Source organism: Pecten maximus, chromosome 4 (genome assembly GCF_902652985.1).
Source record: "Pecten maximus chromosome 4, xPecMax1.1, whole genome shotgun sequence".
NCBI classification, from domain to species: domain Eukaryota; kingdom Metazoa; phylum Mollusca; class Bivalvia; order Pectinida; family Pectinidae; genus Pecten; species Pecten maximus.
The window spans coordinates 29,907,717-29,934,483 of NC_047018.1; the positions used below are offsets into that span (position 1 = coordinate 29,907,717).

Consider the following 26,767-nt stretch of genomic DNA (forward strand, 5'->3'; position numbering starts at 1 on the left):
CATGTAATGTTTGTACCAGGAATGTTACAGTCCAATAGGGTATGGTAGTGTTTACAATAGGCCTCTCAGCAGAACCCTTATCTACCGGTCTATACAATCAGAATTAAATCTCTTATCAGTAATGTGGAGATAAAAGGTCTGAGTAAATACGGTTCCACAGATCCTGACAGCTGTAGTGTGCAAAGAGTGGCCAATGTGGGGTGTATTGTACACACCTATTGTTACACAGATACGTCTAAACCTCTACTTACCAACATTATCATCTCCTAGCAAACCCCCCACAAATCCACTCCCCAAATCATTGTTCTATTTGGGTTTATGAGCTGTACCTGACAACTCAATTGATACTTAATTTACAACTTTAACCTATCAATCCTTTTAAATCAAACATGAACATCAAACATGAACCCATCTAGCTCCTGACTTTTGACTGACAGTAGATATTAGATGATTTCCTCAGGCTCATATTTGATTTGCTAAAATTCTTAAATAAAAATCTAAAAGCAATATGTCAGTAAAACAACTACCTCTCTTCTAAGCCAATAAGTACAACAGTAACGTTTCTTCCCAGATTATCACTACTAACTGAAAGTCACCTTTCTTCCCAACTAACTACAGTACATTGTATAATGAAACAGTCACAATCCTTCACAGTTAACCATGTGTTACACAACACCCACGACAATCAACACATTAATATATGTTTTTCCACAGTCGTCTTTACTAGCGTTTAGTACAGGGTGTGTAACCGAGCCAACCCTCGTCTATGACTGCCCAAACTTAGCTCTACCGTTTGTTTTTACTGTTCCTATCAGATTAATTACTTATAAAAATTTGGTGTCCTGGGAAGGTCAACTCTGAGGTACACTGGTCCGTAGCACATGCCACATCAATTTGATAAGGCCCCTTACTTCTCCAGCATACACTAATTAGATGTCAACAGACCCCACCGGTTATCTATTGATATATGGAGACTGTCTCCGCATCACTTTTACACACAGAGTTCATCTGCTGGCTATACCGTTACATTAAGATTAAATTCCTGTATTTAATCTAACACGGACATTTTTATAATTTCTAACCTTTAACACCTCCCTCCTAAAAATAAACTTCTATAACAAGAGAAGTTTATAGGACTGATATCTATCTGATGGGTTGACTCGGTACACGGTTACATTATAAAGATTATACAGAAGAAGTAGACAATACTCACGCTTAAAGCTGATCCAAATAAATCCATAATAAAATTACTTAATATCCAACTCAAATAGACTTACTGTTCACATTGATTACACTTATTGTCTTATTTGAATGCACTTATTGTCCAATTTGAATACACTTATTGTCCAATTTGAATTCGCTTATTGTCCACTTTTGAAAACACTTATTGTCCAATTTGAATTCACTTATTGTCCACTTTTGAATACACTTATTGTCCAATTTGAATTCACTTATTGTCCAATTTGAATTCACTTATTGTCCATTTTGAATGCATTTACCGAGTTAATTGAAAATTAACCAAGTCCTAAATACGTGATAATCCATCTGCATTGGCATTATCCTTTCCTTTACGGTATCTCACGCAAAAGTTGTATTGCTGTAAAGCTAGTGCCCACCTCAATAGGCGCTGGTTCTTGTCTCGAACCTGGTTTAACCACACTAATGGATTGTGGTCGGTCTCCACGACGAAGTTTGTACCACTTACAAAATGTGCCATGGACTCGATCGCCCAAACTATGGCCAGGCATTCTTTCTCTATCGTGGCATAGTTCCTTTCCCTCGGCAGTAACTTTCGGCTAAGGTATGCTACAGGGTGTTCTTCACTTGCTTGCTTTTGTGTCAAAACAGCGCCAATAGCGATGTCACTGGCGTCTGTTTGCAGAACAAACTGCTCCTCAAAGTTTGGCATTGACAGCACTGGTGCTGATACCATTTTAGACTTTAGGTCTTTGAAAGCCTTGGTAGCATGTTCATTCCAGATGACCTTTGTTGGCGCTCCCTTTTTAGTAAGGTCGGTAAGCGGTGCTGCCAGCTCAGCAAAATCTTTGATGAACTTTCTGTAATATCCTGTCATCCCTAGAAATCCACGTACCTGTTTCTTTGTGATAGGTAAAGGAAATTCAATCATTGCTTTGATTTTGTCCGGATCTGCCTGAATTTTGCCACCTCCAACAAGGTGTCCTAGGCACCTTACTTCTTCCTGCCCCAAACTACACTTACTTGGTCGAATAGTGAGGCCATACTCCCTAAGTCGCCCCATCACAGCCTGAACATCCTGCATATGTTCCTCCCAGCTGTTGGAGTGTATGATGATGTCATCAAAATAAGCCAAAACATGGCTTAGACCTTGAAGTAGTTGTGTCATAAGTCGTGCAAAAGTTGCTGGAGCTGTTTTCATTCCAAACGGCATGACGGTGAACTCGTAGAGTCCAAACGGCGTTATAAATGCAGATTTTTCTCTGGAATTTTCAGAAAGAGGCACTTGCCAATAACCCTTAGTTAAGTCCAAAGTGCTCAAATATCTAGCATTTCCCAGCTGCTCAAGTATGTTATCGATGCGGGGAGTTGGGTAAGCATCAAACACTGTAATGCTGTTCAGTTTTCGATAGTCCACACAAATTCTAATCGTTCCATCGCGTTTTCTGACCAAAACTATTGGTGAACTCCATGGACTCTTTGACGGTATGATTAGGCCTTGCTCAGCCATCTCATCCAGTTGTTGTTTTACATCAGCCTGCTGAGTGTATGGAATCCTATAAGGCCGTTGTGTTATGGGAATCTCTGATGTAGTTTTTATCTCATGTTCCACTACAGTTGCCTTCCCTGGCCTTGTCGTAAAGACATCCTCAAAATCAGCACACAACGCCCACAGTTCCATCACTTTGTCACTGCCTACGTTTTTGTTGACGTTAACATCCTTAACTGTCTCCTCCGAGTCATTTGGATGAAAGATTTTCCCCTCCTGACCAACATCGTCACCCTCTACTCTGCTAACTATGTTCATAGCACGGTAGTACCGTTTAAGCAGGTTTACGTGATACGTGACTATTCCTCTGCGACCTCCGACGTTGACCTTGTAATTGACATTGTTGACCCTTTCAGTCACTCTATATGGTCCTTTCCAGTGTGCTAGCATCTTGGCGTTCTCCGTTGGGAGTAGAACAAGGACTTCATCACCTGGACTGAATGATCTTTCAGTTGCCCTTTTGTCGTACCATACTTTGACCTTGGCCTTCCGTTCTGCTAAGTTATTTTGAACCACCTGACTGACATCCTGAAGTTTTTCTCGTATGTTTACTATATGGTCCACCACAGATCTTGGGGTGTCTCCTTCTCCTGTCATGATTGATTCTAGTGCTTGTAAAGGTCCACGAACAGGCCAACCGTACAGAAGCTCGAAAGGAGAAAATCCAGTTTCCTCATGTGGGACTTCACGGTATGCAAACAGGGTATAGGGCAGTAACTCATCCCATTGCTCGACATTACCTCCGCACAGCTTCTTTAGCATGGCTTTCAGAGTACCGTTAAACCGTTCTACTGTGCCATTTGTTTGAGGGTGGTATGGAGTTGTTTTGATACCTTTGATCCCAAGGTTTCTGTAGAGGTACGTCAGTAACTTGCTGGTGAAATTAGTACCTTGATCTGTCAAGATAACTTTTGGGATACCCACACGGCTGAACATTTCCATGAGTTTTGTAGCAATTCTCTCCGCCTCAATGCTAGGTAATGGGAATGCCTCAGGATATCGCGTTGCATCGTCAACTACAGTTAGGATGAACCTATTCCTTGATTTTGTCATTGGTAACGGTCCGACAATGTCCATAGCAATTTTCCCAAATGGCTGTCCAACTCTTGGCACAATGACCATTGGAGCTCTCTGGTGGTCACGTCTAGCCACTTTTTGACACACATCACACGTTTGACAGTAACTTTTTATATCCGAGAACATTCCAGGCCAATAAAATGATTGTAGGACTCTTTGCTTAGTTTTCTCTTGTCCAAGATGTCCTGCTAAAGGTCTGTCATGGGCAAGTTTAATGACAGCTTGTCTCAGTGATTTGGGAAGTACCAACTGTTTTCCAGCTGTTTTACCATCTCCAGTCCTCCACTTTCGCCTTAGAATGTCATGTTCCCAATAAAAAGCAACATCATCTTCATCAGCTTCCTCAGCTGACGACAAGGACTTCGCCTTAATTTTACTCAGCGACTCATCCTCTCGCTGTAACTTGGAAAGTTCCTCTGAGTTGACCGTTGACAGCTCATCAACACCCAGCCTTTCCTCCGATCTTTCTTCCATAATGTTTCGAGGTAGTACTTTTGTTACCTCCATTTCACGCTCCACGACATGCTCCTCAGCCTCTTGCTGCTTGGACTGTGCCCTTGTCACTGCCATAACTGACCTGTCAAGAATATCCATTCCTAGTAAAGCTTCAGCAGCCAAGTCCGACACGACACCAACTTGAGCATGACCCTTAAAGCATGGAAGGTCAAGATCCACGATTGCCCGTTTTGCTTGAAACGGCTGGCCAATCGCCGTGTATAACGTCATACACTGTCCTTCAAGGATAGCACTTGGCTTGACAAATTCCTCACGAATTAACGTCACATCAGCCCCAGTATCCTTGACAAAGCTTATTTCCTGTCCGTCTGCAAGACCTGGCACACAAATCAGTCGCTCCCCAATTGTTTGCCTAACAAGATACGAAGCCTGATTTTGTCCTCCTTGTCTTTTATTACTCGGACAGTCCCGGGCAATATGGCCCCGTGCCTTACACTTAAAGCACACCACATTCTTCTTGCCCTCGCCAGCAAATCGCGACATTTCCTGTGAAACCACTTTACTGGCATTCGTACCTCCCGATCCCATAGGTATATGCCCAGCACTCCGCCTATTCTGCTCTCTCTGAGGTACTATATAATCCTCTGCAGCCTCTACCACCGTCCCTGTTCCCTGGTTTCTACGTATCCACTGGGACTGTGCTCCTGGCCACGCCTTCAAGAAGTACTCTTCTCGAAAACACTGAATAGTATCACGCTCTCCGATGAACCTTGCCAAATATTGATCTATGCGTGCCATAAGTCCTCGGTATGTTTCATTGTGGTTTCTTTGGATACCAGATAACATTCCGAAATAATCAGACCTCCTTTTGCTGAATCGTGTAATTAAGGCCTTCCGTAGATCTTCATATGTTTTACTAGAATGAGAAGCAATCTCGCGAGCATCTCCAACAAGTAAGGATTTCAAATGTAAGACTTTGATATCTTCTTCCCATCCTGCTTGCTTGGATACCGACTCAAATTCATCCAAATATGTTAGCACATCTTCTTTGTCATGATTAAATGGTTGTAATTTAAGTTTCACTGGAATTTTCGTTGTGGCTTCAGTTTTTGTTGTGCCACGATTAAGTTCAAGTTCAAGTTCTTTCAGACGCAATTGATGCTGTAATTCCCGGTCTATTTTGAATTTTTCAAATTCTAAGCGTTGTTTTTCTAATTCAATTTCCATTTTTCGCATTTCAAATTCCTTCATTTCAGTATTGTCTTTTAAAACCTTTGTCATAATAGTTACTTCTTCATCAACTTGTTCCTCTCTCTGTTCACCAGTCATTAGTTCTATCAGGCTTTCCTCAGTTGCCATACTGCACCGTGATATGTTACTGCATACAGTTCATAGACCTCCTTTGGCTCAAACAGCTATAATAGCCAATAACAGTTTCTTGATATACCAAAATTAAAACACTTAATTAAGATACATATATCCCAGAAATGTGTTCAATATATCCCAGAGATGTGTCTGACAGATATATCCCACCGCTGCCACCAAAATGTTACACAACACCCACGACAATCAACACATTAATATATGTTTTTCCACAGTCGTCTTTACTAGCGTTTAGTACAGGGTGTGTAACCGAGCCAACCCTCGTCTATGACTGCCCAAACTTAGCTCTACCGTTTGTTTTTACTGTTCCTATCAGATTAATTACTTATAAAAATTTGGTGTCCTGGGAAGGTCAACTCTGAGGTACACTGGTCCGTAGCACATGCCACATCAATTTGATAAGGCCCCTTACTTCTCCAGCATACACTAATTAGATGTCAACAGACCCCACCGGTTATCTATTGATATATGGAGACTGTCTCCGCATCACTTTTACACACAGAGTTCATCTGCTGGCTATACCGTTACATTAAGATTAAATTCCTGTATTTAATCTAACACGGACATTTTTATAATTTCTAACCTTTAACACCATGAAACAGTCACCTTCCTTACCAGCTAACCATGAAACAGTCACAATCCTTCCCAGCTAACCATTAAACACTCACCTTCGAATTCCTTACCAGCTAACCATGAAACAGTCACAATCCTTCACAGTTAACCATGAAACAGTCACCTTCCTTACCAGTTAACCATGAAACACTCACCTTCCTTACCAGCTAACCATGAAACACTCACAATCCTTCCCAGCTAACCATGAAACACTCACCTTCCTTACCAGCTAACCATGAAACAGTCACAATCCTTCACAGTTAACCATTAAACACTCACCTTCCTTCCCAGCTAACCATGAAACACTCACCTTCCTTATCAGCTAACCATGAAACACTCACCTTCCTTACCAGCTAACCATGAAACACTCACCTTCCTTACCAGCTAACCATGATACACCTTCCTTCCCAGCTAACCATGAAACACTCACCTTCCTTACCAGCTATCTGTGAGTGTGAAATTGCCACCTTCCTTAATTCCCAGCTAACCATGAAACAGTCACATTCCTTACCAGCTAACCATGAAACACTCACCTTCCTTACCAGCTAACCATGAAACACTCACCTTCCTTACCAGCTAACCATGAAACACTCACCTTCCTTACCAGCTAACCATGAAACACTCACCTTCCTTACCAGCTAACCATGAAACACTCACCTTCCTTACCAGCTAACCATGAAACACTCACCTTCCTTATAAGCTAACCATGAAACACTCACCTTCCTTTACAGCTAACCATGAAACAGTCAACTTCCTTTCCAGCTAGCCATGAAACAGTCACCTTCCTTTCCAGCTATCTGTGAAACAGTCACCTTCCTTTACAGCAAACTGTAAAGTGTGAAACATACACCTTCCCCTTCTTTCCCAGCTTTTAAACCTTCCATCCCAACTAAACATGAAACACTCGCCTTCTTTCCCAGCTAATCAATAAAACAGTCATATTCCATCTTAATTATTTGTGAAAGTCACATTATTTCCTATCAAACAGTGAAACAGTCACATTCCTTCCAAACTTACTGTGAAGCAGTCATGCTTTCCTTCCCAGCTTATTTACAAAACATTTCTCACAAAAAAACAAATCCAAATCTCCTTGGAGATAAAATGTGTACATGAAACTAAACAATACCCTGTCAGAATAATAAATCATGGGTGATTGTGTAATCAACAAACTTTGCCAACACCACCGATTCTCTAATCATCCTATTTACTTATATGCCTTGGCCACACACAGCTTTTACTCTAATGCTCATTAAATTTGCATGCAACATGTAAGACATGCTGTGTACATGTACTAAAGTAGCATGTACTGTAGGGTTGCCCTAACTACATCTGGTCAAACACAATACCTTTTTCCAGACAGTTCTCTAAGTTAGATCTTACTACTGTCTATCCCTGTTATATTCAATTATTTTTTTAGGGTGAGGGTGGGAACTGGTTGGTTGGTATCAGTTACTGATAACTGATAAATGAATAACTTGCTTATCTTAATCTTTAGCTACATGTAATTATAATATAACCTTTTCAAATGCTGTTATGCAATATGCATAAAGCTGTGAAACTTTTTGTGTTGCATAAAAAAAATCGGAAAAAAAATTCATATCATCAGAATCTGAATGTATACTTATTGCATTTTTTACCTTATACAACTTTTTGTTGTTTGCATATACAATATGATTAATATCTAAAATAAATATAAATATTCTTTATCACTTTCAAAATTAGTTAATTGCTAAAATATTGAGTAAAAATGTCGATATTTATGTCGCGCACAAATCTCCCTTATTTTAGACAAAATTCCCTTAAAATAATCATCAATCTCCCTTATTGGTCTCCCAAAAATATGGCATGTATGTCAGTACTCTTTTTAGATAGAAATGAAGTGTGGTGAAACTTACGTCCACTGCTTCAAAACTGTAATATACTACAAAGGTACTCAAATGTACTCACAAACTTGCAAATGACCAGCTAATTATTTCTAATTTAACTGTTATGTTATCATAAGTTAATGAAAGTTGCCTCCCTTACAATGGTTTAAAAAATACTGACATGGCCGCATCTCAATCACATTTTCAAAAGACAGAGATTTTTAACAAATATTGAGTAGTTTTGACAGACAACTATCAAAAGGCAAATAAACAATTGTTAAATGTTTCCATCAGGACACAAGCCTCATAGACTGTCATCTTACAAACGATACACATCTAATAAACAAACTTCAGAGAGTTGATACACAAATGAAATACTTTTCAATGTTTATGCAAGGTTGAATGCAACTTCATTTCATCAAATGCCAGTTACATGTATACATTTTTCATAAAGTAAAAAAAACACTATCCAAGTCCAATCAAGCTAAAATGCTGGACAATTTTAATAATAATAAATTAAATTCCTGAATAATCTCCATGCAGACAAATAAGATTGTTTTGCATTGGATAGGACTTAAGCAGGAGGTTTTCAGATGGACAAAATATATCCTTGCAGAGCTTTAATTCACAACATTTTTAGTTTCCACAAAAATGCAATCATTCAGAGTTAACCATAAAATATCATGTAAACCATATCTATAATAGATATGAAAGTCTATCCTATAAAAGGTCATCACAAGGAACACTTGAAGTTGTTGGACTCTGACTTTTAATGGCTAAAATGCATGCATAGGTTTATAAAAATATGCTTTTATTTAGCAAGTTTCCTCTGGATCCTACACTTGCATATATTTGACATAAATTTGTCTGGTGTAGGGCCAGATGGCAATACTACTGTGGTGCATGTATATGAAAAGACAGAATTCTCTGACACCATTGGACATTGGTTTTGCTAAGATTTTGGTGCAAAATAAATCCTGCAGTATGACATAACTGCTGAGAATTCCAAAATCTCAACACACGCACCTCTGAGAAAACAGTGAAAAAGACATTCCTGGCAAAATTCCTAACAGAAATCAAACCCAGGTTTATGATGTGATAATGTATACCTCTACCATCTGATCCAATGTAGCATGATACCATATTTAATGTTATGAACAAAGCACAACAACCTGGACTCCTTTTACATCAGAATGGATGATTATTTGATTTTGATGAGAATTTGAATGTAATTTAGGAAAAGAATGTGTAAGTTAAAAAGATGGCAGAGCTGCTTTGAAAGAGTTAATTGTCTTATAATTCATGGTAGAGATTGAGGGGGGGGGGGGGGGGTAGTTTCTTCCAGTCCGATATGGTTCCGTAGTTCTGGGATGAAGTGTCTGGTAGGAGTATGGATGACATCTGATAGCATGTCACCAACATTGGTGGTCGAAGTACTTAGCTTTTTCAATGTTTGTCCATGCTTGTGTATGGTATACTGTAGTGAAAGATGGGACTTTTATTGTGGCTGATGGAGAATTGTCAGTGTGAAAGACCATTTTTCATCCAAGACTGCTAGTTTTTTTAAGATCAGATTGGAGAATAGCTGCATAAATCCCTTTTGCCATCAACAGACAAGTACATATTGCCTGGTGTCTTGAAATTAAAGTGTAGTGGCTGCCACTGTGCGTACTGAAACTTTCTTATGTTAGACTTATAAGAGTGTAGCTCTTCTCAGAAGCGAAGCTTCTGGTAACATGTATGTAGTCATCATGTAAACTGTCCTTCCAAAATCATTCACTATGGAAGTAAGAACATATAGAGTTACAGCAGTCCTAATCAATCAGACAATAGTGAAAACCCTTAATACCAAACTTTTCTAAAAACAGAAACCCAAGCTTCTTTCAATTTTTTAATTTTCTTCTCACTGCCAAAACCGGAAGATAAAACTAACTTCCAAATCCGATTGAAATCCAGATATTTTTATAAGCTACTATGATTCTTTTCTATATGTACGATTAATACAGATAAAACAGTATATCATGTCTGGATAAATAACTGACATTTAGTTATCAATACACTTTATCTTATAATACAAATAGTATATAAATTTTATTTGATAAACGATACCATCAAATATGAATTAAAGTTCCTTTGCTGGACCTAGATGTTCCAGCAAATATTATGTTATGTTATTTATAAGTTCATGCAGTATTTTTCTATATTAGTGTAGTATTTTTCTATTTTCTGTTAAACCATCTTCGCTTTAGGAATTTTAATAGCCCGTCTATCTGTTGACCGTTGGTAATTAGATGGGGGGACACGTCGGGATGCTAATCCGTGAAGTAATCAATTAACCACGGCCGCGGCAGTAATCGTCTGTCCGGCTACCGTTCATGTTTATTGCCCCTGTCAGAGCGGTATTAATCGCCTCTTATCCCCATTACCCACTACAAATGGCTGGACCCATCTGGGAGCTCCATCGATGCCCTCGATCTATATTACAAATGGTCAACATTTACTCGCGGCTAATTGTTTTTCTAAGTGTTATGTACATTGTTATTTTCACATTTAAGTCACCGGGGCGGAGGGCTCCTGCACAGGTGTGCACCGCTCCTGCGCTCCTGCAGGGCTCCTGCAGGTTTTGGTATAAAATGGGTGAAAGCAAGAGCGAAAGGAGAGTTAGAGTTTTGCGTGCCTAGGTGTTACTTTGTTGGATGTTACTACGTGTTTTGATACGAGAGAGAGAGCGGTGTTGCTAGTTATATATGCTCTGTACACTGCTGATGTTGCTGAATATACATAGACTGGAACATTACAACAGTGTTGAATTGTGTTTCTCGACGACCCACACTACTTATTTCTAAACTCGGGTATTGTGTACCTCGAGGACACCGACTGAGGGCTGCGGGACTTAGATTATAGTTTCCCGGTTATTTCGCTACATTCATTTTGATTACTTATGTAACAGGAGAGGAGAAAATGTAGCGGCCAGACCGGGGTTCGAACCCGGGACCTCCGAACACTAGCCAGATGCTCTACCACTTGAGCTACCTGGTCACTACACTTATATCATTTTACATTTGTTTTATTGATAAGTCGTTGGTAAAACGAATAAGATAAATAAAAGTTTAAATAGTGTTATTTAAAAAAAAAATAGAAAAATGCATGGCACGGCCTGAAACGAGCACAACGTTTACAGTACTGTAAACGCTGTGCTCGTTTCAGGCAATGCCTGTTTTCATATTATGTATTTCTGACTAATTTTATCATATAATACTCAGTAGCCTAGGCCTAACTGTGCTGTAGACTACTGTACTACAGGCCTGTCTTGACTGCATGTGTAACAGCTGAATAACTCTGTTAGCCTTTCATAAAGACCTTGTCTAAACCATGGGAACAGTTCGTGACAAGAAAATCAATGTGGCCGTAAATTGTAAAGTGGAGTATGAAAATTGAAATACTATAACATACCTGTTGGCAGTGTGTTCAAACCTTACACGTGCAGATACTCTCCTGCCCGCCGCCGTGTTGTCAACAACAACTATTTCTAGTTGGTAAATTAGAATTTTTATTGATGAACAAACGAAATGTAACTAGTTGTTTCACGAAATATTTATATACATTCAGTTAAATATTTACAAAAAAAAACCATAGTCCACTAATGAATAATTCGTTGAATTTTTATCATAAAACATAGCTTCATATATTTTTCTTATAAATTTTATATAATACTTAGCGTTTCCTTACATTTTGTTACCGATTGTAAATTTATAACGACCAAGCACTTGTTATATTCTATGTTAATGACGTGCTTCAAATATACTTGCCATTCAAGCGTTCGGTTGTGCTTTGGTCTAATCTTTAGAACGCTTAACCCCAATGCATCATTAATGGGAAGATTTGATACACAGAGAAGAACCAGGAAAACATTCTACACAAATGACATCAGAAGCAATTTTGGGTTCAAAACAACTATCGCGGGAATATGTGGGTTTTCCTTACCGGAAACTGCGTCTAACAACAAACAAGCTGTAAGCAAATACCACGGAGTTAAAATGGCCATGGTGGAGAGAAAGAGCCTAAACATAATTTGGTTTGTTTTGCCAGAATTTCGCAAGGTAAACAAACAGGACGGAGGGAGAGCATGATGACAGCTAGTGTAATTTGACATTCCAGATGAAACCGATGATTGATACAAAAGATCCAAATAATGTTGGATGCGGGAATCTTCTGGAAGTGCCAGTTCCAACACCAGAAGGAAAAGATGTAGAGCAACCCGCTATGGACAGTATAGGGGGGAATGTCGAGAACGGCGAGAATAATCAGAATTTTCTTGGACCCCATAACTGGCGAGAAAAACTGAAACCAGTGCAATCGCCAATTCGCAAGAACGGTCCTTCTGGTAATGACGAGGGCGAAAGAAACTCGGGTTCGAGGTAGGTAAATTGTTTGGAGTTCAAGAAAATATGTCCCTGTGGCATTGTCAAAAATGTCATCCTGACACAAGCTACATTTATTAATTTTGAATTATGGAGCAGAATTTTGCAATAATTTGTTCTTTATCTATTCTTCAAACCAGTTTGAATACATTGGAATTAAACCAATACAGGTAAATTGTCATTGAATTTGTCAATAATTAAAATGGTACTTGGTAATTTTGAAAAAAAAAATCACCCAGCTTATTATAATTTTATTTATTAGGCCAGAAGACAAAACATTTGACGTTATATAATATATATGCTAATGCAGATGCATGCATATATAATGCATACACAGGACATGTCATACAAACTTTGCATTAGGTTTTATACATCAAAATTTAACTTTAACTGTTATAAAAAGAGTCCAGGTTGGAATAATTTGTAATGGTTTGTAATTATTCAAATTAAGACAATATTAATGTAATATGATTTATAAAAACTTTTGTTTTACAATTGTGTGTATAAAACAAGAATATTGGATTTTGAAATATTTGACTCATAAACGAATCTCTTTTGGTCATTTAAAATAACTTTGACTTGTTTCACCAAATTTTCAGTGTTTTTGCTTTTTCTTGGTAGGTGAAAAAAAAAATTGTCAAAAAATGAAAACTATTCAAATGAAATTTATTTACCAGTGAGCAAATTAAGAGAAATAGCTGTGGTTATCAAAATACTAAAAAAAACTTGATGCACTGCGTATACTGTACAGAACACACTAAATCATAAAGTACAATATTAATGAAATCTTTAATAAGATTCTCTGACTTTTCAAGGGAGTTCCCAACCTTATAATAAATGATAATTAATGGGTGTGTTTTGTAAACTGTATCTTTAATACAATATCCCAAAATGAAAGAATTAATCTACTGTATATATTATCCAATATATGCCAGTTATTTTCATCATATCAAATCATAAATTTTGATTGTTAGAATTGAAGTATAATTAGCATTTGACGGTTTGAAACACAAGAATATTCTTTTCTGAGTTATTGTTTTTCCCTATAACTTTTATTGATGAACTGTTTATATTATCTTTGGATAAAATGATATGAAGGTATCACAATACTATAAACATACTCATTTTGGTATACACCAATGTTAAAACTTCAATAGATAATCTTAGAACTTCTACAGACAATGTTAGAACTTCAACAAATAATGTAAATTAATGGTGAATAATAAATAGCATATCAGCAATATTTGACATTGTACTTTACATGATGATGGTTAGAGTTTGTGTCTGTCAATTAAAATACTCTACAAATCAGATTACAGTTAAAATATATGTATGTTTATAGTACATGAATCATTTTACAAATTAGCAGTATGTGCATGGTTTGTATAACAAAATTTCAGAATTGATGAAATTATTATTTTACAAATTAGTTGCACATATACAATGTATACATCACAACATTTCAGAATTAATGAATTTATTATTTTTCCTAGGCCTCTGATAGTTTTAAATAGCTAGCTAGTTGTGTCCTTTTTACAATTAAATGTAATATTTTATTTCACTACAATATAAATGACACCACAATGTTATATGACTTGAACTCCAAAACGTGTATACACAGTGTAGTTTCAACTTTGACTGGTTCTGATCAATTCAGATAGCCAGCATTTCACAATAGCAAATTATGCATTCATTATCCATTGAAGTTTTTGTAATAACTTATTACACTTCTGCACCTTTATTTCAATAATCATAGATGAATTATAACTGATCAGCAGATGAAAACTTGGAGCTTATATTACAAGCAAATTGTGTCTTGGTGACTGTATTAGAGAGTTATGTAGAAGAATAGACGGCTATACCCAGACAAGGTGCATTGTTGTTTGTCAGGCAACATGTGCTGTTCTACAGTACCAGTGAAGTAGTCCTGACATTTGTAGTTCCCTGCATAAGTCAAATTCCTGTATGTAAAACGTCTATATCTGGATCGTGTATCATAGCTAAAAGATGTATAATCATCTATATCCTGATACGATTATCTTGGATTTACAGGAAGACATATAGTTAAACATTGGATAATCCGCAATTGGTCATGTGGAACTTGTGACTGTTGAACTGATGTTACATGACATCTGGTTGGAGATTTATATATTAAGAATTTCATTAGTCACAACAGATTATCACAGTATATATTGCATATATCCAATGACATTCCGAAAAGTCAATGAAATGTGAACTTTTTATCAATATTCATCATCAATAATGTTGTGTGTAAATTGTAATATGAAATCATATCTGGATTGATAATTAGTTGGTCATTCTGCGTTCAAACTTGGCCTATTGGTACATACATATATATACAGTTAAATATTTTCATATTCATAAATTATCTAAAGGCAATATATCCTAATTTGGGAGTCTCTAAAACACTTTAATTTTTATAGTCACTTTTAAGCAATGACTGCAGTCAAAGGTCAACCTTTGCTTACCTTACAAAGGTTGTAATTTTTTTTTTGAATATCTTTAAATTCAATAATTTATGGCCCAGGATTATATTTTGGAATAGGTATCTAGATCTGGTACTTTGAAGTTTCTTCTTATGAGTCGTAATGATCTCCTGTGTGAAAGAGATCATATATATATTGCAATTATATTGAATGACCACAATCATGCTATCAAAACAAGATTGGTCCAAGGTTTTACTAAGTTTCTGAAAATGTAACTACAGAAATAGAGGACCTGAAGTAAACAAATAATCACAATGTTACTTTATAAAAAACGATACAAGATCGCTGAAAAATTCAAGTGATAAATTTATATATATATTTTAAATTTAGCCCAAATAAAACAGTGAGGTTGATATATGGTCCTCTTGTTTGCATCAATTTAGCCCAAATAAAACATAAATGTAACTTTATAATGTGTTGATCAAGACAATTGAAGATCTCCATGTCCTTAATTCAAACTAGTATAGCAAGTACTGAAGAAAATAAAATTGTATTTACCATGAAACAAATAAAATAGTCATATAAAGTGTGTATTTGTTCAGCAGAGTTGTTCACGACAGCAGAAAAGTGAAGGACATATTAGAGGGTGTTCGAGGACAAGACATACCAAAGCGTATCCCTTCCTGGAAGCGCTGTCTTATTGAAAAGAAGAAGGGAAAAGCTGCTAAGGTAATGGACTGCTCGTGTTTATGTGTTTATTATGTGGCATTGTTCTGTTAGCTTACATTTATATTTCAAATAACAAGGAAGAAATTTAATCATTCAGCCATGAAAATTTCAGCATTTTAGATTTCAAGATTTCAAGATTTTATTCACAAACTCAGACACTATTGTGTGCAGCAAGAGGTCAGATACAGTATAATACATTGTATGTTTTCACTTTATATCATTATATTATTTATATCACTATTAACATTCATCATACAACCATACACTGAGATAGACACTTCTGCACTACCCATCCATTTCTATCATTTCACGGGGAAATGTGCCGACACCGGTACACAGGTGAGTTATTAAAAAAACAGTAGTGAGCAGATAAAAGGACAGACGCCCGACGTTGGCTTATAATTCATATTCAGGTAAGGATTAAAACTGGTTAATAAAAACATTACATTGGATTTTGTGTTGTTTTATCAGTGACTGCCAGTACTGTCAAGGTCGTATTTGTACCACAGGGAACGACCCAAATAAACTTGGTTTTTCCGATCTCTGTGCTTTGGCAATTGGAAATAACATGGAATATTAAAAACGTAATAGCGAACAAAAGAATGTCTCTAGGATAAACATAAATGATTTTAGCTGTAATTGTCGGCGAGTCCTTAGATCGTATGTCAAATTAGGAACACGTGGATGAAACAGGGATGTATGACCCACGCTTTGAGGTGCTACGGTTGTACTGTGTCGCGAATAAGAAACAATCTGTAAGGTTTTATTTTTTTAATACATGTATTTTTATACAATTAGTAATAGTAATCTGACAATTTGACATCAGTAAAAGCACAAACAAAAACACTGTTTATTAACAATAATAACGCAAATATTTTCATCCAAAATCGACCCAAGTCTGACAACCATTACGGACCAAATCCAAGATGGCGACGTGCATTTCGGCTTATTGCATAAGTCTGTTAATCGGGTAAAAAGTCCCCGCAAATAGGCAACCTAATTAAGCGGAATGCACTGTATTTGGTATTGATGCTTCAGTTTGTTGGGGATTATCATTATTCCCTTGGGTAACCTTTTTTTTGTATACCAAAGTCAAATATTTGTACTAAGGGACTTTTATTTGTTTTTGTTTTTGTTTTTTTTCTATTGTTCTATTATTAATAAGAAAAGCAATTGTTGAACTTAAAAAATAGTATATTTACATCCCTTGTACCTGTTTTTATGCCTAAACTTTACTCAAAATGCTCAATACATTACAATATATTGGATCATTTCCTGTTGAAATTGCAGTACTGATATAGTGCATTATAGGTTCTAGTTGACTAAACCCAACCCATAACGCCATTGTGTGATATAGTGATAACACATACATTACTTCATATGTTTATTACAAAAGAAATTTATTTTTGAGTTTTCCTTTCAATAAAGAAAAAATCAGAGCAAACAAGAGGTTCATGCACTAATTACATCTTCATGTTTATTTAACATCTGTTAAAGGCAGGTATTTCTGTTTACATGTAAAAATTGATGTAAAATGTTTGAGTGATTTTAGACAATGGATTTAAATATATTCTTTATTAACCAGTATGTATCATATGTTAAATGGAAAGGTGTTTTAAGTGAATTTCCGAGTTTCCGGATGTCATGGTACCTACTTTAAGTGATAACACCTAGCTGGGTATTATATGTCAAGGACTTTTGTGGTTAGATCTAAATGACTCACCTGTATGATTTCGCAATGAATTTTACACAAAAGTTGTTAGGTTCTGGTTGAACGAGAATTTGTAAACCATCATGAAGCATTTATTTAAGGTAAACATATTTCAGGTGTTCATTTTGCAACATTGTGTTATTAATTAGCCTCTTGCCCATGGCAGTGTATACACATATTATATGTATATATACAGGAGACTACCGTGGTGTGTTGTTACTTTTAGCACCTTTTCACTGATAATTTCAAAGATGAAATTGCTTTGTTATGACCATCAATCCTTTGACTTGTATGTGTAACAGTAGGGATGTAGGTACGAGTACTGTTCTTGTATGTGTAACAGTAGGGATGTAGGTACGAGTACTGTTCTTGTATGTGTAACAGTACAGATGTAGGTACGAGTACTGTTCTTGTATGTGTAACAGTACAGATGTAGGTACGAGTACTGTTCTTGTATGTGTAACAGTACGGATGTAGGTACGAGTACTGTTCTTGTATGTGTAACAGTACAGATGTAGGTACGAGTACTGTTCTTGTATGTGTAACAGTAGGGATGTAGGTACGAGTACTGTTCTTGTACGTGTAACAGTAGGGATGTAGGTACGACTACTGTTCTTGTATGTGTAACAGTACGGATGTAGGTACGAGTACTGTTCTTGTACGTGTAACAGTATGGATGTAGGTACGAGTACTGTTCTTGTACGTGTAACAGTACAGATGTAGGTACGAGTACTGTTCTTGTACGTGTAACAGTACAGATGTAGGTACGAGTACTGTTCTTGTACGTGTAACAGTACAGATGTAGGTACGAGTACTGTTCTTGTACGTGTAACAGTACGGATGTAGGTACGAGTACTGTTCTTGTACGTGTAACAGTACGGATGTAGGTACGAGTACTGTTCTTGTACGTGTAACAGTAGGGATGTAGGTACGAGTACTGTTCTTGTATGTGTAACAGTACGGATGTAGGTATGAGTACTGTTCTTGTACGTGTAACAGTACGGATGTAGGTACGAGTACTGTTCTTGTACGTGTAACAGTAGGGATGTAGGTACGAGTACTGTTCTTGTACGTGTAACAGTAGGGATGTAGGTACGAGTACTGTTCTTGTACGTGTAACAGTAGGGATGTAGGTACGAGTACTGTTCTTGTACGTGTAACAGTAGGGATGTAGGTACGAGTACTGTTCTTGTACGTGTAACAGTATGGATGTAGGTACGAGTACTGTTCTTGTACGTGTAACAGTATGGATGTAGGTACGAGTACTGTTCTTGTATGTGTAACAGTACGGATGTAGGTACGAGTACTGTTCTTGTACGTGTAACAGTACGGATGTAGGTACGAGTACTGTTCTTGTACGTGTAACAGTAGGGATGTAGGTACGAGTACTGTTCTTGTATGTGTAACAGTAGGGATGTAGGTACGAGTACTGTTCTTGTATGTGTAACAGTAGGGATGTAGGTACGAGTACTGTTCTTGTACGTGTAACAGTAGGGATGTAGGTACGAGTACTGTTCTTGTACGTGTAACAGTATGGATGTAGGTACGAGTACTGTTCTTGTACGTGTAACAGTAGGGATGTAGGTACGAGTACTGTTCTTGTACGTGTAACAGTACGGATAGGTACGGTAGTTTCTTGTACGTGACGTAGGAGTAGGTCGAGTTGTTCTTGTGTGTAACAGTAGGGATGTAGGTACGAGTACTGTTCTTGTATGTGTAACAGTAGGGATGTAGGTACGAGTACTGTTCTTGTACGTGTAACAGTACGGATTAGGTAGAGTACTGTTTCTTGTATGTGAAAACAGTACGGATTAGGTACGAGTACGTTTTGTACGTGTAACAGTAGGGATGTAGGTACGAGTACTGTTCTTGTATGTGTAACAGTAGGGATGTAGGTACGATACTGTTCTTGTACATGTAACAGTAGATGTAGGTACGAGTACGTTCTTGTAGTGTACGTGGATTAGGTCGTACTGTTCTTGTAGTGAACAGTACGGATATAGGTACGAGTACTGTTCTTGTACGTGTAACAGTACGGATATAGGTACGAGTACTGTTCTTGTATGTGTAACAGTACGGATATAGGTACGAGTACTGTTCTTGTATGTGTAACAGTACGGATGTAGGTACGAGTACTGTTCTTGTATGTGTAACAGTACGGATGTAGGTACGAGTACTGTTCTTGTATGTGTAACAGTAGGGATGTAGGTACGAGTACTGTTCTTGTACATGTAACAGTACAGATGTAGGTACGAGTACTGTTCTTGTATGTGTAACAGTACGGATGTAGGTAAGAGTACTGTTCTTGTACGTGTAACAGTACAGATGTAGGTACGAGTACTGTTCTTGTACGTGTAACAGTACGGATATAGGTACGAGTACTGTTCTTGTACGTGTAACAGTACAGATGTAGGTACGAGTACTGTTCTTGTACGTGTAACAGTACGGATGTAGGTACGAGTACTGTTCTTGTACGTGTAACAGTACAGATGTAGGTACGAGTACTGTTCTTGTACGTGTAACAGTACGGATGTAGGTACGAGTACTGTTCTTGTATGTGTAACAGTAGGGATGTAGGTACGAGTACTGTTCTTGTACGTGTAACAGTATGGATGTAGGTACGAGTACTGTTCTTGTACGTGTAACAGTACAGATGTAGGTACGAGTACTGTTCTTGTACGTGTAACAGTATGGATGTAGGTACGAGTACTGTTCTTGTACGTGTAACAGTACAGATGTAGGTACGAGTACTGTTCTTGTACGTGTAACAGTACAGATGTAGGTACGAGTACTGTTCTTGTACGTGTAACAGTACGGATGTAGGTACGAGTACTGTTCTTGTATGTGTAACAGTACAGATGTAGGTACGAGTACTGTTCTTGTACGTGTAACAGTACAGATGTAGGTACGAGTACTGTTCTTGTACGTGTAACAGTACGGATGTAGGTACGAGTACTGTTCTTGTACGTGTAACAGTACGGATGTAGGTACGAGTACTGTTCTTGTATGTGTAACAGTACAGATGTAGGTACGAGTACTGTTCTTGTATGTGTATCAGTACGGATGTAGGTACGAGTACTGTTCTTGTACGTGTAACAGTACAGATGTAGGTACGAGTACTGTTCTTGTATGTGTAACAGTACAGATGTAGGTACGAGTACTGTTCTTGTATGTGTAACAGTAGGGATGTAGGTACGACTACTGTTCTTGTATGTGTAACAGTACAGATGTAGGTACGAGTACTGTTCTTGTATGTGTAACAGTAGGGATATAGGTACGAGTACTGCTCTTGTATGTGTAACAGTACGGATGTAGGTACGAGTGCTGTTCTTGTATGTGTAACAGTAGGGATGTAGGTACGAGTACTGTTCTTGTACGTGTAACAGTATGGATGTAGGTACGAGTACTGTTCTTATATGTGTAACAGTACAGATGTAGGTACGAGTACTGTTCTTGTACGTGTAACAGTATGGATGTAGGTACGAGTACTGTTCTTGTATGTGTAACAGTAGGGATGTAGGTACGAGTACTGTTCTTGTATGTGTAACAGTATGGATGTAGGTACGAGTACTGTTCTTGTACGTGTAACAGTATGGATGTAGGTACGAGTACTGTTCTTGTACATATAAGTTCAGATGTAGGTACGGGTAATGTTTGTATTTTGATAAGATATTAGATGAGTATACAGGTAGTTGATTGTTGTGTCCCACCAGCCTCTGTGTACTATGTACCTGGATACCCTATAACACTACTGATTGTTACTGGGGATACCTGGTTCTGTACATGACAAGGACGTGTTTGGTTAACCCCCTATATCCTAGCCCAATGCATCACATCGTGAGTATCTTGTATTATATTGTATTTACAAGAATATTCAATACCAAAGAATATAAGAATATAACATCAGGAAGCAGCCTGCATAAATAATAGTTATCTGACATACAAGGCACTATTCATTGCAGCCTACTAATGAGCTGCAGTGAAGTTCAACTTCCTTCAGAAATTATACAAACTCGTTATGTAGTTCTGACAACTTGAATTTCCTTCATTAAAAGTAATACACACTGTAAATCTGATTAAAAACAAGGCCAAGGCCACTGTCCGCATATTCTGCTGGATAAGAAACACATGCTAGAGATCAAAATGCTTAAACCAATTTCAAAGTAAATGACATTTTGTCTCACAGTAAATAGCTTTGTGAACTGACTATTAAATTGTAAAGGCTTTAAAGTTCTAAATTAACATTTATATCAATTCAGATTTTAATAACGGTGTGGAGATCTACATATCTGATTGATTAGTCTTGTCATACCTGTGCACATCGTACATATCATTTGCATCATAATGACACTAATTTCATTATTGTAGTACTGAACATAACAATTCTGACAAATCTGATACAGTGTAATTTCTTTTGTAAGTATATATGCTTCATGTACATTTAATAGGTAAAAAACACACATAGTGTGCTCATTTAACCATTTATTGTCTTATGTTAACAAATTATTGATAATAAATTAAATTGTCCTATCTCAATTATGACAGGCTTTTTATAGTATATTTATTTATTTACAGTATATAATATCTATAGTATTTCTCACACCCGAATCAGCAAGTTATTAGCTATCCCCACTGAACAGTGACATACCTGGTATATGGTTAATCCCCTCTGACATACCTGGTATATGGTTTATCCCCTCTGACATACCTGGTATATGGTTTATCCCCTCTGACATACCTGGTATATGGTTTATCCCCTCTGACATACCTGGTATATGGTTTATCCCCTCTGACATACCTGGTATATGGTTTATCCCCTCTGACATACCTGGTATATGGTTTATCCCCTCTGACATACCTGGTATATGGTTTATCCCCTCTGACATACCTGGTATATGGTTTATCCCCTCTGACATACCTGGTATATGGTTTATCCCCTCTGAACAGTGACATACCTGGTATATGGTTAATCCCCTCTGACATACCTGGTATATGGTTTATCCCCTCTGACATACCTGGTATATGGTTTATCCCCTCTGACATACCTGGTATATGGTTTATCCCCTCTGACATACCTGGTATATGGTTTATCCCCTCTGAACAGTGACATACCTGGTATATGGTTTATCCCCTCTGAACAGTGACATACCTGGTATATGGTTTATCCCCTCTGACAAACCTGGTATATGGTTTATCCCCTCTGAACAGTGACATACCTGGTATATGGTTTATCCCCTCTGACATACCTGGTATATGGTTTATCCCCTCTGACATACCTGGTATATGGTTTATCCCCTCTGAACAGTGACATACCTGGTATATGGTTTATCCCCTCTGAACAGTGACATACCTGGTATATGGTTTATCCCCTCTGAACAGTGGCATACCTGGTATATGGTTTATCCCCTCTGAACAGTGACATACCTGGTATATGGTTTATCCCCTCTGACATACCTGGTATATGGTTTATCCCCTCTGAACAGTGACATACCTGGTATATGGTTTATCCCCTCTGACATACCTGGTGTATGGTTTATCCCCTCTGAACAGTGACATACCTGGTATATGGTTTATCCCCTCTGACATACCTGGTATATGGTTTATCCCCTCTGAACAGTGACATACCTGGTATATGGTTTATCCCCTCTGACATACCTGGTGTATGGTTTATCCCCTCTGAACAGTGACATACCTGGTATATGGTTTATCCCCTCTGACATACCTGGTATATGGTTTATCCCCTCTGACATACCTGGTATATGGTTTATCCCCTCTGACATACCTGGTGTATGGTTTATCCCCTCTGAACAGTGACATACCTGGTATATGGTTTATCCCCTCTGACATACCTGGTATATGGTTTATCCCCTCTGACATACCTGGTATATGGTTTATCCCCTCTGAACAGTGGCATACCTGGTATATTTTTTATCCCCTCCGAACAGTGACATACCTGGTATATGGTTTTCCAGGGCTTTTTCTCACTGATTCGGGAAACGGCCCTTTTATCTCATTTTGGGAAGAAAATTGGTAAATTGGGAAGGATTTTTTCAGGCGTAAACTGAATATTTTGGGAGTTTGGCTTATATATGAAATAATTTCAATTGGGAATGGGACCCATTAACGACACCAAAAAGCCCCCAGAAAAAGCCTTGTTTTCCTTTTGTTCACCTGCACATCTTTGTGTATTATTTCTCACAACCCCATCCGCCCACCCTTCCCAGACCATTATATCATAACATGATATAGAACTAGGCCAGGCTAAATACCAAACATCATGTTACATCTGAAAGTAAACATATGTCATGTACCATAAATAGATTGTCAGGACCTATCTTTTCGACAATGTTAAACATCAGAGAAGATTTGACTGTCAAAAGACTTGACATGATTAATTTTATCACATACCATAGTAAAAGTAGTCATTTAATTATTCGGTTACCCAACTCTTTTACCCCAACTTCTAACTTTATATTTGAATAGAAACAAATTGTTTCATGTGTGTACATCCTACCATTGTATGTTAAAGGAAGATTTCATGTGAAGGAGACTTGATAGTTTAAACAGAAGATAAATTTTTCTCTATTTTTACATCTTGAGTTCTTTTTTTTTCACAGTTGACATTACTAAAATATCTAGTAAGGCAATTCTTTAAAACATGTGTTGAAAATTAGTCCAACTGTCTTATCAAAAGAAATGACCATTAGCTATCCTGGTTGTATATATATCCACATGTAGATTGCTTGTCTACCTTACAGTTGATATACATACAATATTGTATATCAATGTACAGTGTCACTGGGTACATCTGGATCTCATTGTTCCTCCTAGATCCCATTGTTTCCCATGTCAGACCTAATTACTACTGTTATACAAAGGGTAGGGGCCACATAGGTAGTGTGGCCACCACAGTTTATTGTTTTACGATATAACACCTAGCTCTAGTTGGTTTGGTTCAAGTTGAGGCTGTATATACTCAAACATCACTCTGACATTTTACCTTTGTTTACCTGGTAACATGACACACTCATAATATTTAAATGTGAGCTGGAAAAATATGATTGTCAGGTAAGATAAGTTTTTGATGTCTGCAGTAACTTGTTTTGGACCCCCTGTGTATCGTAATGAAGCAGGTCATGCTGTTTCACTTACTGGATGTACATTAAGGTGGCTTTGGAAGCAGCACTTTTATTGAACAGCTAGACAACACTGGTTATCTCATACTGATAGTGTACATACTAGACATGATTCACCATATTTCAAACTTCAGTACCCATAAGTGAAAAAGATGGTTCTTTTTATTTTATGACTCATGTTTTTGAAATGCCAATAGAAGGCAGTTTTCTGGGGATTTCTGAGGGACTATGTCCTGGGGTTATGAGTATGATACACCTGTGCTAATGAAAACTTTTTCCTGTCATCAGGCATTTATTGGCCCATAAATAACCCTTTTTTATGCAGTGTGAATTGAAGTGATATTTTGTATAAATTCCGATGTGAACATTGTATCAGACTATTTGAGAATAATGATCATCTATAGACTTGTAAACAAAAAAAATATGCTTGCCAACTTTTGAAATTTCCATGAGAGAGAATCATAGATCTCTAAAAAGATTGATACCTTAAACAATATACTGTATTTGAAACAGCTCTTTATTTTAAGACTTTAAATTATTGAATTTTGAAAATAATGGATATTGATGAAGTTTTAACTACAATTTTTATCTAAAGTAACGGTCCAAAATCAGACTCCTTCCTAATTATAAGTGTAAGTGATCAAATCTATACCAGATATGTGTACCAGTATAACATCATTAATACCATTATTTCTCTATTTACACCAGATCTGATTTCAGATCTTTTTAATTGTCCTTTGTTGTATGTTTTATCACCCCATGAACAGCTGGATTCATTTTAAGGTGTGGTCTCCTCGTAGTAGTTGGTGACTACCTCACTCTCATACATACAAAAGGCTCAGAGTTGCATGCATGCCATTCAGAGCAATTAAGGTAAATTATCTTGCCCAAGTACACAACCATGACAGCACAGACTGTCCCATTTTCCAATTTCTTAAGAAACCCCAGCTGACACTGATACCGAGTGTCGAACCACACACCTTGGATCTTCACTTGAGGTTACATGGCCGATGCTCTAACTCACTGAGCTATCGTGGCAAACCTATTTATCTAATGAAAACATCATAGAAAGATGCTTTTCACTAAAAACTTAATATTTACAAATATTTACAGAATATGGTTTCAGAAATTAGATACGATAGTGTAACTTGTAAGTAGAAGTGTAAATACAATTGTCCCCTGTTATACTGCCACTTTTCGTCCTGTGTGGATTTATTTTGGCGATAAAACAAATGCATATACACGAGGCAGATCATGCAGATTGAGTGGTTCTTCCTGTCTTCTGTGATCATCAGATCGTTATCTTATAGGAATACTCCAGTGGTGTTTGAATTAATAAATATAAACATATCGCTATCTCTGTTATTTCCGATTATCAACTTAATGTTCTCATATTTGCTATTTCTATTTAGTGAATCGTTTATTTTCTTAGAATTATCCCAGTTATGAAAAATGACCAACAAAATGTGAAAACTACACAGACATAACTGGGTAGAGTAATTGTTACTGTGAATACTCGGGGTAATATAACTATATAGGTCGGTTGATGCATGACTGATTTCTCAACACTGGTTGATCTGATCTGATTGGGGGGGGGGGGGGGGGGGATACTAAGGGACTACTCTATCTTTCTTACAAAATCTCTGCCTGTTTTCTTGTAATATCTACGGTACTATTAGTGACCTACATTTTTATGCCAGAGAAACAGCAATGTTAATTGAAATTAAGCAGGAGATGAAAGTTACATTGTCAGAACTGAAAGTATTAATTATAATTAATGTTTGTTTTTCTGTAACATTCACTAACTAACTTAAGTCTGTTTATAATAAGTATTGTAAGTGCACAACTTTAACACATTTATTCATCTTAACTAATAAGAATAATGAATGATAAGAATGTAAACAGAACATATCTTCTACCATTGTTTATTAATAGATATTCAAATATAATTTATATTTCAGCGATTTTTTTTAATTTATCAGTAATCTTGATAGCTGCATCAATATTATGCAATAAAAGATATGAAATGACACTAATATAATTAGAACTTAAGAAATATTCACCTAGTTTATAAAAAATATTACCTGGGAAAGTAGATTTAGCTCATTAGATATTCTAGCTGAAAATTTGATATGTTAATTACAATCAACGGTAAGTGAAATCAAACCAACGGTCATGAAATCA

The 26,767-nt window shown here is 37.1% G+C and overlaps 3 protein-coding genes across 4 annotated transcripts in view; 1 reads left to right on the top strand and 2 right to left on the bottom strand.

The window, feature by feature from the left end:
• The window catches only part of LOC117325779, a 39,534-nt gene extending 27,870 nt beyond the window's left edge, over positions 1-11,664 (bottom strand). The window contains exon 1 of the mRNA XM_033882232.1: positions 11,593-11,664. The gene's annotated coding sequence lies outside the window, so the exon portion shown is untranslated. The remainder of the gene's footprint in view (positions 1-11,592) is intronic.
• On the bottom strand, positions 1,526-5,638 carry LOC117326489. Its single transcript, XM_033883240.1, has one exon. It carries the CDS (start codon positions 5,636-5,638, stop codon positions 1,526-1,528), a length of 4,113 nt encoding a protein of 1,370 aa, XP_033739131.1.
• A 377-nt stretch (positions 11,665-12,041) lies between the features above and the next one.
• The window catches only part of LOC117325780 (mitogen-activated protein kinase kinase kinase 1-like), a 37,600-nt gene continuing 22,874 nt past the window's right edge, over positions 12,042-26,767 (top strand). The window contains exons 1-2 of one of the 2 annotated variants that reach the window (XM_033882236.1): positions 12,042-12,557; positions 15,613-15,736. In XM_033882236.1, the coding sequence (XP_033738127.1) occupies positions 12,298-12,557; positions 15,613-15,736 (384 nt within the window). In that variant the 5' untranslated portion in view covers positions 12,042-12,297. Of the gene's footprint in view, positions 12,558-15,609; positions 15,737-26,767 lie in introns of both variants that reach the window. The other variant, XM_033882235.1, reaches the window with a different exon arrangement.

Coding starts and splice junctions, on each gene's coding strand:
- LOC117326489 (XM_033883240.1), bottom strand. CDS start 5,638: ATGGCAACTGAGGAAAGCCTGATAGAACTAATGACTGGTGAACAGAGA.